General features: G+C 42.6%; 1 protein-coding gene across 1 annotated transcript in view; it reads right to left on the bottom strand.

Annotated features, from left to right (window-relative positions):
* The window catches only part of LOC139416981 (filamin-A-like), a 165,723-nt gene that overhangs the window by 68,348 nt on the left and 83,632 nt on the right, over positions 1 to 13,743 (bottom strand). The window contains exons 22-24 of the mRNA XM_071166212.1: positions 7,733 to 7,906; positions 4,054 to 4,216; positions 2,205 to 2,365 (exon numbers count right to left, since the gene is read on the bottom strand). Of these exons, the coding sequence (XP_071022313.1) occupies positions 2,205 to 2,365; positions 4,054 to 4,216; positions 7,733 to 7,906 (498 nt within the window). The remainder of the gene's footprint in view (positions 1 to 2,204; positions 2,366 to 4,053; positions 4,217 to 7,732; positions 7,907 to 13,743) is intronic.

The following is a 13,743-nucleotide window of genomic DNA, read 5'->3' as shown; positions in this document are numbered from 1 at the left end:
AGAGAGACAGAGAGAGAGAGAGAGAGAGAGGGAGAGAGAGGGAGAGAGAGAGGCAGAGAGAGAGAGAGAGAGAGAGAGGCAGAGAGAGAGAGAGAGAGAGAGGGAGAGAGAGGGAGAGAGAGAGGCAGAGAGAGAGAGAGATAGAGAGAGATAGAGAGAGGGAGAGAGAGAGAGACAGAGAGAGAGAGGGAGGGAGAGTGAGAGAGAGGGAGAGAGAGAGAGGGAGAGAGAGGGAGAGAGAGAGGCAGATAGAGAGAGAGAGAGAGAGAGAGAGGGAGAGAGAGAGGCAGAGAGAGAGAGAGAGATAGAGAGAGGGAGAGAGAGGGAGAGAGAGAGGCAGAGAGAGGGAGAGAGAGAGATAGAGAGAGGGAGAGAGAGAGACAGAGAGAGAGAGGGAGGGAGAGGGAGAGGGAGAGAGAGGGAGAGAGAGGGAGAGAGAGAGAGGGAGAGAGAGGGAGAGAGAGGGAGAGAGAGAGACAGCGAGAGAGAGAGGGAGAGATAGGGAGAGAGAGGCAGAGAGAGAGAGAGAGAGATGAAGGGAGAGAGAGAGATGCAAGGAGAAAGAGGGGAGAGAGAGAGAGGGGGAGAGAGAGAGATGAAAGGAGAGAGAGGGGGGAGAGAGAGGGAGCGAGAGAGAGATGAAGGGAGAGAGAGTGAGGGAGAGAGAGAGAGAGAGAGAGATGAAGGGAGGGAGGGAGGAGAGAGAGAGAGAGAGAGAGAGAGAGAGAGAGAGAGAGAGAGAGAGAGATAGATAGATAGATAGATAGATAGATAGATAGATAGATAGATAGATAGATAGATAGATAGAGAGAGGGAGAGAGAGAGACAGAGAGAGAGAGAGAGAGAGAGAGGGAGAGAGAGGGAGAGAGAGAGGCAGAGAGAGAGAGAGAGGGGCAGAGATAGAGAGAGAGAGAGAGAGAGAGAGAGAGAGAGAGAGAGAGAGAGGGAGGGAGAGTGAGAGAGAGAGAGAGAGAGAGAGGGAGAGAGAGGGAGAGAGAGAGGCAGAGAGAGAGAGAGCGAGAGAGAGAGAGAGGGAGAGAGAGAGGCAGAGAGAGAGAGAGAGAGAGATAGAGAGAGGGAGAGAGAGGGAGAGAGAGAGGGAGAGAGAGGGAGAGGGAGAGAGAGGGAGAGAGAGGGAGAGAGAGAGAGGGAGAGAGAGGGAGAGAGAGGGAGAGAGAGAGACAGAGAGAGAGAGAGGGAGAGATAGGGAGAGAGAGGCAGAGAGAGAGAGAGAGAGAGATGAAGGGAGAGAGAGAGAGGGGGAGAGAGAGAGATGCAAGGAGAGAGGGGAGAGAGAGAGAGGGGGAGAGAGAGAGATGAAAGGAGAGAGAGGGGGGAGAGAGAGGGAGAGAGAGAGAGATGAAGGGAGAGAGAGTGAGGGAGAGAGAGAGAGAGAGATGAAGGGAGGGAGGGAGAGAGAGAGAGAGAGAGAGAGAGAGAGAGAGAGAGAGAGAGAGAGAGATTAAGGAAAAATTAAGAGTGAGAGATGAAGGGAGAGAGAAAGAGAAAGAGGTGAATGGAGAAAGAGAAAGAGAGAGAGAGCGAGGGAGAAAGATGGAGAGTGAAGAGAAAGATCAGGAGATTACTTTGTTATAAACTGGTGAGGTAAGAGACTGGGGGGGTAATAAACTGTGGCTTTGTGTATACTGTACTAGTTCTTTATTATCCCAAGTTGGGTACTTCACTAGCTATCTTTACAGACTGGAAACTTCACTAGCTATCTTTACAGATTGGAAACTTCACTAGCTACCTTTACAGATTGGGGACTTCACTAGCTATCTTTACAGATTGGGGACTTCACTAGCTATCTTTACAGACGGGAAACTTCACTAGCTACCTTTACAGACTGGAAACTTCACTAGCTATCTTTACAGACTGGAAACTTCACTAGCTATCTTTACAGACTGGAAACTTCACTAGCTACCTTTACAGATTGGAAACTTCACTAGCTATCTTTACAGATTGGGTACTTCACTAGCTATCTTTACAGATTGGGTACTTCACTAGATATCTTTACAGATTGGGTACTTCACTAGCTATCTTTACAGATTGGGTACTTCACTAGCTATCTTTACAGATTGGAAACTTCACTAGTTACCTCCACAATTTAGAGGCAGCGCCACAATTTAGAGGCAGCGCCACAATTTAGAGGCACAATACACATGTACTAGTGTGTGTATCTGTGAGTGTGTGTGTATTCGTACCAGCAATGGGCTGTCCTCCGTAGGTGATGTTGAGGTTATATGTTCCAGCCTCGTAGGGAATGTACTCTACACTGCAGCTGCCATCTTTGTTGTCGTTGCAGGACATCTTAGCCTCCGACGGGCCGTCTACTCCCAGACCCAGACCACCTGTACCCGCACCACTACGGTGAGAGAGAGACAGAGCGAGATAGGGAGGGAAAGAGAGAGAGACATTCTAAAATCCATGTACACAAACAACGAGTGTGGAGTTAAGTGGCAAAAAACACATTTCTTTCCACAGGGCCGTGGGGTGAGACAGGGATGCAGCTTGAGCACCACCCTCTTCAACATATATATATCAATGAACTGGCGATGGCACTAGAACAGTCTGCAGCACTGAGCTTCACTTACTAGAAGTCAAATGTCTATGGTTTGCTGATGACCAAGGAGGGCCGACAGCAGCACCTAGATCTTCTGCACAGACTCTGTCAGACCTGGGCCCCGACAGTAAATCTCAATAAGACCAAAATAATGGTGTTCCAAAAAAGGTCCAGTAGGACCACAAATACGAATTCCATCTAGACACCATTGACCTAGAGCACAGAAACAAAATGATGCATACCTCGACCTAAACATCAGCGCCACAGGTAACTTCCACAAAGCTGTGAACGATCTGAGAGACAAGGCAAGAAGGGCCTTCCATGCCATCAAAAGGAACATACAATTCGACATACCAATTAGGATCTGGCTAGAAGACTTTAATCACTTAAAGACCCCATTGCCCCTTACCCACAAATTATCAAAATCAATAAAAGACACATAAAATTCTACAACCAGCGATTCCCAAACCTTCCATAACAAAGCCATCACCTACAGAGAGATGAACCTGGAGAAGAGTCCCCTAAGCAAGCTGGTCCTGGGGCTCTGTTCACAAACACAAACACACCCCACAGAGCCCCAGAACAGCAACACAATCAGACCAAACCAAATAATGAGAAAACAAAATGATAAGTACTTGACATATTAGAAAGAATTAACCAAAAATCAGAGCAAACTAGAATGCTATTTGGTCCTAAACAGAGAGTACACAGTGGCAGAATACCTGGCCACTGTGACTGACCCAAACTTAAGAAAATCTTTGACTATGTACAGACTCAGTGAGCATAGCCTTGCTATTGAGAAAGGCCGTAAACATGTAAACATATGTTTCCCATGCCAATAAAGCCCCTTGAATTGAATTGATTTGAGAGAGAGAGAGAGAGAGAGAGAAGGGGAGGAGGGGGGTGGGGGAGGTCATCGTTCTGTAACACAGGCTAGATGGTCTCCTGAAGCTGTGTGTCTGTATGTTAGAGAGAGAGAGAGAGAGAGGGGAGGGGGGTGGGGGAGGTCATCGTTCTGTACACAGGCTAGATGGTCTCCTGAAGCTGTGTGTCTGTATGTTAGAGAGAGAGAGAGAGAGAGAGAGAGAGAGAGAGAGAGAGAGAGAGAGAGAGAGGAGGGGGGTGGGGGAGGTCATCGTTCTGTAACACAGGCTAGATGGTCTCCTGAAGCTGTGTGTCTGGGTGTTAGAGAGAGAGAGAGAGAGAGAGAGAGAGAGAGAGAGAGAGAGAGAGAGAGAGAGAGAGAGAGGAGGGGGGTGGGGAGGTCATCGTTCTGTAACACAGGCTAGATGGTCTCCTGAAGCTGTGTGTCTGGGTGTTAGAGACAGAGAGAGAGAGAGAGAGAGAGAGAGAGAGAGAGAGAGAGAGGAGGGGGGTGGGGGAGGTCATCATTCTGTAACACAGGCTAGATGGTCTCCTGAAGCTGTGTGTCTGGGTGTTAGTCCCTCTGGATGACAGCGTCTGCTAAATTACTCAAATGTGTGTCGTACCGGGTCTCCACTGTGAATGTATTGGCTTTGTTGGTGATGCCTCTGTCCAGGCCGGGTCCATGCACACGTACACGCCCCGGGTCACACCCCTCCGTCACGCCAACATGGAACGGACTGTTGGGTACTGGTGTCTCATCGTAGGCCACATCTACAATGTGGGGACCTGGACAGAACAGAGTTATCATATAGAGTTATCATATAGATCACCTCTACAATGTGGGGACCTGGACAGAACAGAGTTATCATATAGAGTTATCATATAGAGTTATCATATAGAGTTATCATATAGATCACCTCTACAATGTGGGGACCTGGACAGTACAGAGTTATCATATAGAGTTATCATGTAGAGTTATCATATAGATCACCTCTACAATGTGGGGACCTGGACAGAACAGAGTTATCATATAGAGTTATCATGTAGAGTTATCATATAGAGTTATCATATAGAGTTATCATACAGAGTTATCATATAGAGTTATCATATAGAGTTATCATATAGAGTTATCATATAGAGTTATCATATAGAGTTATCATATAGAGTTATCATGTAGAGTTATCATATAGATCACCTCTACAATGTGGGGACCTGGACAGAACAGAGTTATCATATAGAGTTATCATGTAGAGTTATCATATAGAGTTATCATATAGAGTTATCATATAGAGTTATCATATAGAGTTATCATATAGAGTTATCATATAGATCACCTCTACAATGTGGGGACCTGGACAGAACAGAGTTATCATATAGAGTTATCATGTAGAGTTATCATATAGAGTTATCATATAGAGTTATCATATAGAGTTATCATATAGATCACCTCTACAATGTGGGGACCTGGACAGAACAGAGTTATCATATAGAGTTATCATGTAGAGTTATCATATAGAGTTATCATATAGAGTTATCATATAGAGTTATCATATAGATCACCTCTACAATGTGGGGACCTGGACAGAACAGAGTTATCATATAGAGTTATCATATAGATCACCTCTACAATGTGGGGACCTGGACAGAACAGAGTTATCATATAGAGTTATCATATAGAGTTATCATATAGAGCTATCATATAGATCACCTCTACAATGTGGGGACCTGGACAGTACAGAGTTATCATATAGAGTTATCATGTAGAGTTATCATATAGATCACCTCTACAATGTGGGGACCTGGACAGAACAGAGTTATCATATAGAGTTATCATGTAGAGTTATCATATAGAGTTATCATATAGAGTTATCATACAGAGTTATCATATAGAGTTATCATATAGAGTTATCATATAGAGTTATCATATAGAGTTATCATATAGAGTTATCATGTAGAGTTATCATATAGATCACCTCTACAATGTGGGGACCTGGACAGAACAGAGTTATCATATAGAGTTATCATGTAGAGTTATCATATAGAGTTATCATATAGAGTTATCATATAGAGTTATCATATAGAGTTATCATATAGAGTTATCATATAGATCACCTCTACAATGTGGGGACCTGGACAGAACAGAGTTATCATATAGAGTTATCATGTAGAGTTATCATATAGAGTTATCATATAGAGTTATCATATAGAGTTATCATATAGATCACCTCTACAATGTGGGGACCTGGACAGAACAGAGTTATCATATAGAGTTATCATGTAGAGTTATCATATAGAGTTATCATATAGAGTTATCATATAGAGTTATCATATAGATCACCTCTACAATGTGGGGACCTGGACAGAACAGAGTTATCATATAGAGTTATCATGTAGAGTTATCATACAGAGTTATCATGTAGAGTTATCATATAGAGTTATCATATAGAGTTATCATATAGAGTTACAAGACCCCATAATGACATCACAAGACCCCATAACGACATCACAATACTCCATAACGACATCACAATACCCCATAATGACATCACAATACCCCATAATGACATCACAGTACCCCATAATAACTTCACAATACCCCATAATGACATCACAAGACCCCATAATGACATCACAAGACCCCATAATGACATCACAGTACCCCATAATAACATCACAATACCCCATAATGACATCACAATACCCCATAATGACATCACAAGACCCCATAATGACATCACAGTACCCCATAATAACATCACAATACCCCATAATGACATCACAGTACCCCATAATAACATCACAATACCCCATAATGACATCACAGTACCACATAATGACATCACAATACTCCATAATGACACATTTAGCAAATGTATTATTTTATTTATATCACATTTCCATAAGTTTTCAGACCCTTTACTCAGTACTCTGTTGAACAGCATTTACATCCTGGAATCTTCTTGGGTATGACGCTCGATGCTTGGCACACCTTCATTTGGGGAGTTTCTCCCATTCTTCTCTACTAGATAGTACACTACCTAGTACACTACCTAGTCCACTATCTAGTCCACTAACTCACCTTCTGGGACCTAGACCTAGTAGGGAGTGTACTAGGTAGTCGACTAGGTAGTGAACTAGGTTGTGGACTAGGTTGTGTACTAGGTTGTGTACTAGGTAGTAGACTAGGTAGTGGACTATGTTGTGTACTAGGTAGTGTACTAGGTAGTGGACTAGGTTGTGTACTAGATAGTGGACTAGGTAGTGGACTAGATTGTGTACTAGGTAGTAGACTAGGTAGTGTAATAGGTAGGGGACTAGGTAGTGTACTAGGTAGTGGACTAGGTTGTGTACTAGGTAGTAGACTAGGTAGTGGACTAGATAGTGGACTAGGTAGGGTACTAGGTAGTGTACTAGGTAGTGTACTAGATAGTGGACTAGGTAGTGTACTAGGTAGTGGACAAGTAGTGTACTAGGTAGTGGACTAGGTAGTTGACTAACTCACCCTCTTGGTAGGGAGTGTACTAGGTAGTTGACTAACTCACCCTCTTGGTAGGGAGTGTACTAGGTAGTTGACTAACTCACCGTCTTGGTAGGGAGTGTACTAGGTAGTTGACTAACTCACCTTCTTGGTAGAGAGTGTACTAGGTAGTTGACTAACTCACCCTCTTGGTAGGGAGTGTACTAGGTAGTTGACTAACTCACCCTCTTGGTAGGGAGTGTACTAGGTAGTTGACTAACTCACCTTCTTGGTAGAGAGTGTACTAGGTAGTTGACTAACTCACCCTCTTGGTAGGGAGTGTACTAGGTAGTTGACTAACTCACCCTCTTGGTAGGGAGTGTACTAGGTAGTTGACTAACTCACCCTCTTGGTAGGGAGTGTACTAGGTAGTTGACTAACTCACCCTCTTGGTAGGGAGTGTACTAGGTAGTTGACTAACTCACCCTCTTGGTAGGGAGTGTACTAGGTAGTTGACTAACTCACCCTCTTGGTAGGGAGTGTACTAGGTAGTTGACTAACTCACCCTCTTGGTAGGGAGTGTACTAGGTAGTTGACTAACTCACCCTCTTGGTAGGGAGTGTACTAGGTAGTTGACTAACTCACCCTCTTGGTAGGGAGTGTACTAGGTAGTTGACTAACTCACCCTCTTGGTAGGGAGTGTACTAGGTAGTTGACTAACTCACCCTCTTGGTAGGGAGTGTACTAGGTAGTTGACTAACTCACCCTCTTGGTAGGGAGTGTACTAGGTAGTTGACTAACTCACCTTCTTGGTAGGGAGTGTACTAGGTAGTTGACTAACTCACCCTCTTGGTAGGGTGTGTACTCTACGCTGTACGTTCCGTCACAGTGGTCGGTGATGACAGCTTCAGTAACGGCTCCAGATGGGTTCTGGATGACTGTCTTGATGTGCTTCCCTCCCATCTGGGTCAGGGGCCGCGCGTCTACCGTGAAGTCTGTGGTTGCCTCGCGGAACACACCTAGAACACACAGCACACCCTTAGAACATGCCTAGAATACAGAACACACCTAGGGCCCAGAACACACCTATGTCCCAGAACACACCTAGGGCCCAGAACACACCTAGGGCCCAGAACACACCTATGGCCCAGAAAACACCTATGGCCCAGAACACACCTAGGGCCCAGAACACACCTATGGCCCAGAACACACCTATGGCCCAGAACACACCTATGGCCCAGAACACACCTAGGGCCCAGAACACACCTATGGCCCAGAACACACCTATGGCCCAGAACACACCTAGGGCCCAGAACACACCTATGGCCCAGAACACACCTAGGGCCCAGAACACACCTAGGGCCCAGAACACACCTAGGGCCCAGAACACACCTATGGCCCAGAACACACCTAGGGCCCAGAACACACCTATGGCCCAGAACACACCTATGGCCCAGAACACACCTATGGCCCAGAACACACCTAGGGCCCAGAACACACCTATGGCCCAGAACACACCTAGGGCCCAGAACACACCTAGGGCCCAGAACACACCTATGGCCCAGAACACACCTAGGGCCCAGAACACACCTAGGGCCCAGAACACACCTAGGGCCCAGAACACACCTATGGCCCAGAACACACCTATGGCCCAGAACACACCTATGGCCCAGAACACACCTAGGGCCCAGAACACACCTATGGCCCAGAACACACCTATGGCCCAGAACACACCTAGGGCCCAGAACACACCTATGGCCCAGAACACACCTAGGGCCCAGAACACACCTAGGGCCCAGAACACACCTAGGGCCCAGAACACACCTAGGGCCCAGAACACACCTAGGGCCCAGAACACACCTATGGCCCAGGACACACCTATGGCCCAGAACACACCTAGTGCCCAGAACACACCTATGGCCCAGAACACACCTATGGCCCAGAACACACCTAGGGCCCAGAACACACCTAGGGCCCAGAACACACTAAGAAATACAAATATATGCCATTTAATTGGGGTGTAACGGTTCACCAAACCCACAGTTCAGTACGAATTGCGATTTTGGGGTCACAGTGCGTTCTGTTTTGGTACTTTGGTATTTAAGAAAATCCAATGTATTGGTATATGATCATCATAAAAAACCATCAGGAATAACAACACGTTGAATTTACCTCAATGAAAACACATCATCAACAACACTAGAGTAAAAAGCTATGTTTACTCATCAACAACACCAGAGTAAAAAGCTATGTTTACTCATCAACAACACCACCAGAGTAAAAAGCTATGTTTACTCATCAACAACACCAGAGTAAAAAGCTATGTTTACTCATCAACAACACCAGAGTAAAAAGCTGTTTACTCATCAACAACACCAGAGTAAAAAGCTGTTTACTCATCAACAACACCAGAGTAAAAAGCTGTTTACTCATCAACACCACCAGAGTAAAAAGCTATGTTTACTCATCAACAACACCAGAGTAAAAAGCTGTTTACTCATCAACAACACCAGAGTAAAAAGCTATGCTTACTCATCAACAACACCAGAGTAAAAAGCTATGCTTACTCATCAACAACACCAGAGTAAAAAGCTATGTTTACTCATCAACAACACCAGAGTAAAAAGCTGTTTACTCATCAACAACACCAGAGTAAAAAGCTATGTTTACTCATCAACAACACCAGAGTAAAAAGCCATGCTTACTCATCAACAACACCAGAGTAAAAAGCTGTTTACTCATCAACAACACCAGAGTAAAAAGCTATGTTTACTCATCAACAACACCAGAGTAAAAAGCTATGCTTACTCATCAACAACACCAGAGTAAAAAGCTGTTTACTCATCAACAACACCAGAGTAAAAAGCTATGTTTACTCATCAACAACACCAGAGTAAAAAGCTATGCTTACTCATCAACAACACCAGAGTAAAAAGCTGTTTACTCATCAACACCACCAGAGTAAAAAGCTGTTTACTCATCAACAACACCAGAGTAAAAAGCTATGCTTACTCATCAACAACACCAGAGTAAAAAGCTGTTTACTCATCAACAACACCAGAGTAAAAAGCTATGTTTACTCATCAACAACACCAGAGTAAAAAGCTATGTTTACTCATCAACAACACCACCAGAGTAAAAAGCTATGTTTACTCATCAACAACACCAGAGTAAAAAGCTATGCTTACTCATCAACAACACCACCAGAGTAAAAAGCTATGCTTCCTCAACACCACCAGAGTAAAAAGCTATGCTTACTCATCAACAACATCAACAGAGTAAAAAGCTATGTTTACTCATCAACAGCACCAGAGTAAAAAGCTGTTTACTCATCAACAACACCACCAGAGTAAAAAGATGTTTACTCATCAACAACACCAGAGTAAAAAGCTGTTTACTCATCAACAACACCAGAGTAAAAAGCTATGTTTACTCATCAACAACACCAGAGTAAAAAGCTATGCTTACTCATCAACAACACCAGAGTAAAAAGCTATGTTTACTCATCAACAACACCAGAGTAAAAAGCTGTTTACTCATCAACAACACCAGAGTAAAAAGCTATGTTTACTCATCAACAACACCAGAGTAAAAAGCTATGCTTACTCATCAACAACACCAGAGTAAAAAGCTGTTTACTCATCAACAACACCAGAGTAAAAAGCTATGTTTACTCATCAACAACACCAGAGTAAAAAGCTATGCTTACTCATCAACAACACCAGAGTAAAAAGCTGTTTACTCATCAACAACACCAGAGTAAAAAGCTATGTTTACTCATCAACAACACCAGAGTAAAAAGCTATGCTTACTCATCAACAACACCAGAGTAAAAAGCTGTTTACTCATCAACACCACCAGAGTAAAAAGCTGTTTACTCATCAACAACACCAGAGTAAAAAGCTATGCTTACTCATCAACAACACCAGAGTAAAAAGCTGTTTACTCATCAACAACACCAGAGTAAAAAGCTATGTTTACTCATCAACAACACCAGAGTAAAAAGCTGTTTACTCATCAACAACACCACCAGAGTAAAAAGCTGTTTACTCATCAACAACACCAGAGTAAAAAGCTGTTTACTCATCAACAACACCAGAGTAAAAAGCTATGTTTACTCATCAACAACACCAGAGTAAAAAGCTATGCTTACTCATCAACAACACCAGAGTAAAAAGCTATGTTTACTCATCAACAACACCAGAGTAAAAAGCTGTTTACTCATCAACAACACCAGAGTAAAAAGCTATGCTTACTCATCAACAACACCAGAGTAAAAAGCTGTTTACTCATCAACAACACCAGAGTAAAAAGCTATGTTTACTCATCAACAACACCAGAGTAAAAAGCTATGCTTACTCATCAACAACACCAGAGTAAAAAGCTGTTTACTCATCAACAACACCAGAGTAAAAAGCTATGTTTACTCATCAACAACACCAGAGTAAAAAGCTATGCTTACTCATCAACAACACCAGAGTAAAAAGCTGTTTACTCATCAACACCACCAGAGTAAAAAGCTGTTTACTCATCAACAACACCAGAGTAAAAAGCTATGCTTACTCATCAACAACACCAGAGTAAAAAGCTGTTTACTCATCAACAACACCAGAGTAAAAAGCTATGTTTACTCATCAACAACACCAGAGTAAAAAGCTGTTTACTCATCAACAACACCACCAGAGTAAAAAGCTGTTTACTCATCAACAACACCAGAGTAAAAAGCTGTTTACTCATCAACAACACCAGAGTAAAAAGCTATGTTTACTCATCAACAACACCAGAGTAAAAAGCTATGCTTACTCATCAACAACACCAGAGTAAAAAGCTATGTTTACTCATCAACAACACCAGAGTAAAAAGCTGTTTACTCATCAACAACACCAGAGTAAAAAGCTATGTTTACTCATCAACAACACCAGAGTAAAAAGCTATGCTTACTCATCAACAACACCAGAGTAAAAAGCTGTTTACTCATCAACAACACCAGAGTAAAAAGCTATGTTTACTCATCAACAACACCAGAGTAAAAAGCTATGCTTACTCATCAACAACACCAGAGTAAAAAGCTGTTTACTCATCAACAACACCAGAGTAAAAAGCTATGTTTACTCATCAACAACACCAGAGTAAAAAGCTATGCTTACTCATCAACAACACCAGAGTAAAAAGCTGTTTACTCATCAACACCACCAGAGTAAAAAGCTGTTTACTCATCAACAACACCAGAGTAAAAAGCTATGCTTACTCATCAACAACACCAGAGTAAAAAGCTGTTTACTCATCAACAACACCAGAGTAAAAAGCTATGTTTACTCATCAACAACACCAGAGTAAAAAGCTATGTTTACTCATCAACAACACCACCAGAGTAAAAAGCTATGTTTACTCATCAACAACACCAGAGTAAAAAGCTATGCTTACTCATCAACAACACCACCAGAGTAAAAAGCTATGCTTCCTCAACACCACCAGAGTAAAAAGCTATGCTTACTCATCAACAACATCAACAGAGTAAAAAGCTATGTTTACTCATCAACAACACCAGAGTAAAAAGCTGTTTACTCATCAACAACACCACCAGAGTAAAAAGCTGTTTACTCATCAACAACACCAGAGTAAAAAGCTGTTTACTCATCAACAACACCAGAGTAAAAAGCTATGTTTACTCATCAACAACACCAGAGTAAAAAGCTATGCTTACTCATCAACAACACCAGAGTAAAAAGCTGTTTACTCATCAACAACACCAGAGTAAAAAGCTATGTTTACTCATCAACAACACCAGAGTAAAAAGCTGTTTACTCATCAACAACACCACCAGAGTAAAAAGCTATGTTTACTCATCAACAACACCAGAGTAAAAAGCTATGCTTACTCATCAACAACACCAGAGTAAAAAGCTATGTTTACTCATCAACAACACCAGAGTAAAAAGCTATGTTTACTCATCAACAACACCACCAGAGTAAAAAGCTATGTGTACTCATCAACAACACCAGAGTAAAAAGCTATGCTTACTCATCAACAACACCACCAGAGTAAAAAGCTATGCTTCCTCAACACCAGCAGAGTAAAAAGCTATGCTTACTCATCAACAACATCAACAGAGTAAAAAGCTATGTTTACTCATCAACAACACCAGAGTAAAAAGCTATGTTTACTCATCAACAACACCACCAGAGTAAAAAGCTATGTTTACTCATCAACAACACCAGAGTAAAAAGCTATGCTTACTCATCAACAACAACACTAGAGGAAAGTGCAATTTGCGTGTGAAATCAATATCTAAACATGGCTCAGACCAAAATCTGTACACTTGTGTGTCTCTCATAAAGGGGGGCGTGTCCACTCCGGGGTGATGGGCTGTTAAATACAGTTAAAGTCAGAAGTTTACATAAACAAGTTTTAATGACTCCAACCTAAGTGTTTCAACCACTCCACAAATGTCTTGTTAACAAACTATAGTTTTGGCAAGTCGGTTAGGACATCTACTTTGTGCATGACACAAGTCATTTTTCTAGCAATTGTTAACAGACAGCTTATTTCACTTAGAATTCACTGTATCACAATTCCAGTGGGTCAGAAGTTTACATTCACTATGTTGACTGTGCCTTTAAACAGCTTGGAAAATTCCAGAAAACAATGTCATGGTTTTAGAAGCTTCTGATAGGCTAATTGACATAATTTGAGTAAATTGGGAGGCATACCTGTGGATGTATTTCAAGGCCTACCTTCAAACTCAGTGCCTCTTTGCTTGACATCATGGAGAAATCATAAGAAATCAGCCAAGACCCCAGGAAAAAAAATTGTAGACCTCCACAAGTCTGGTTCATCATTGGGAGCAATTTCCAAA

Source organism: Oncorhynchus clarkii, chromosome 9 (genome assembly GCF_045791955.1).
Source record: "Oncorhynchus clarkii lewisi isolate Uvic-CL-2024 chromosome 9, UVic_Ocla_1.0, whole genome shotgun sequence".
NCBI classification, from domain to species: Eukaryota; Metazoa; Chordata; class Actinopteri; order Salmoniformes; family Salmonidae; genus Oncorhynchus; species Oncorhynchus clarkii.
The sequence above is the reverse complement of the archived record's forward strand: the minus strand, read 5'-3'. Positions and strand labels throughout refer to the sequence as shown.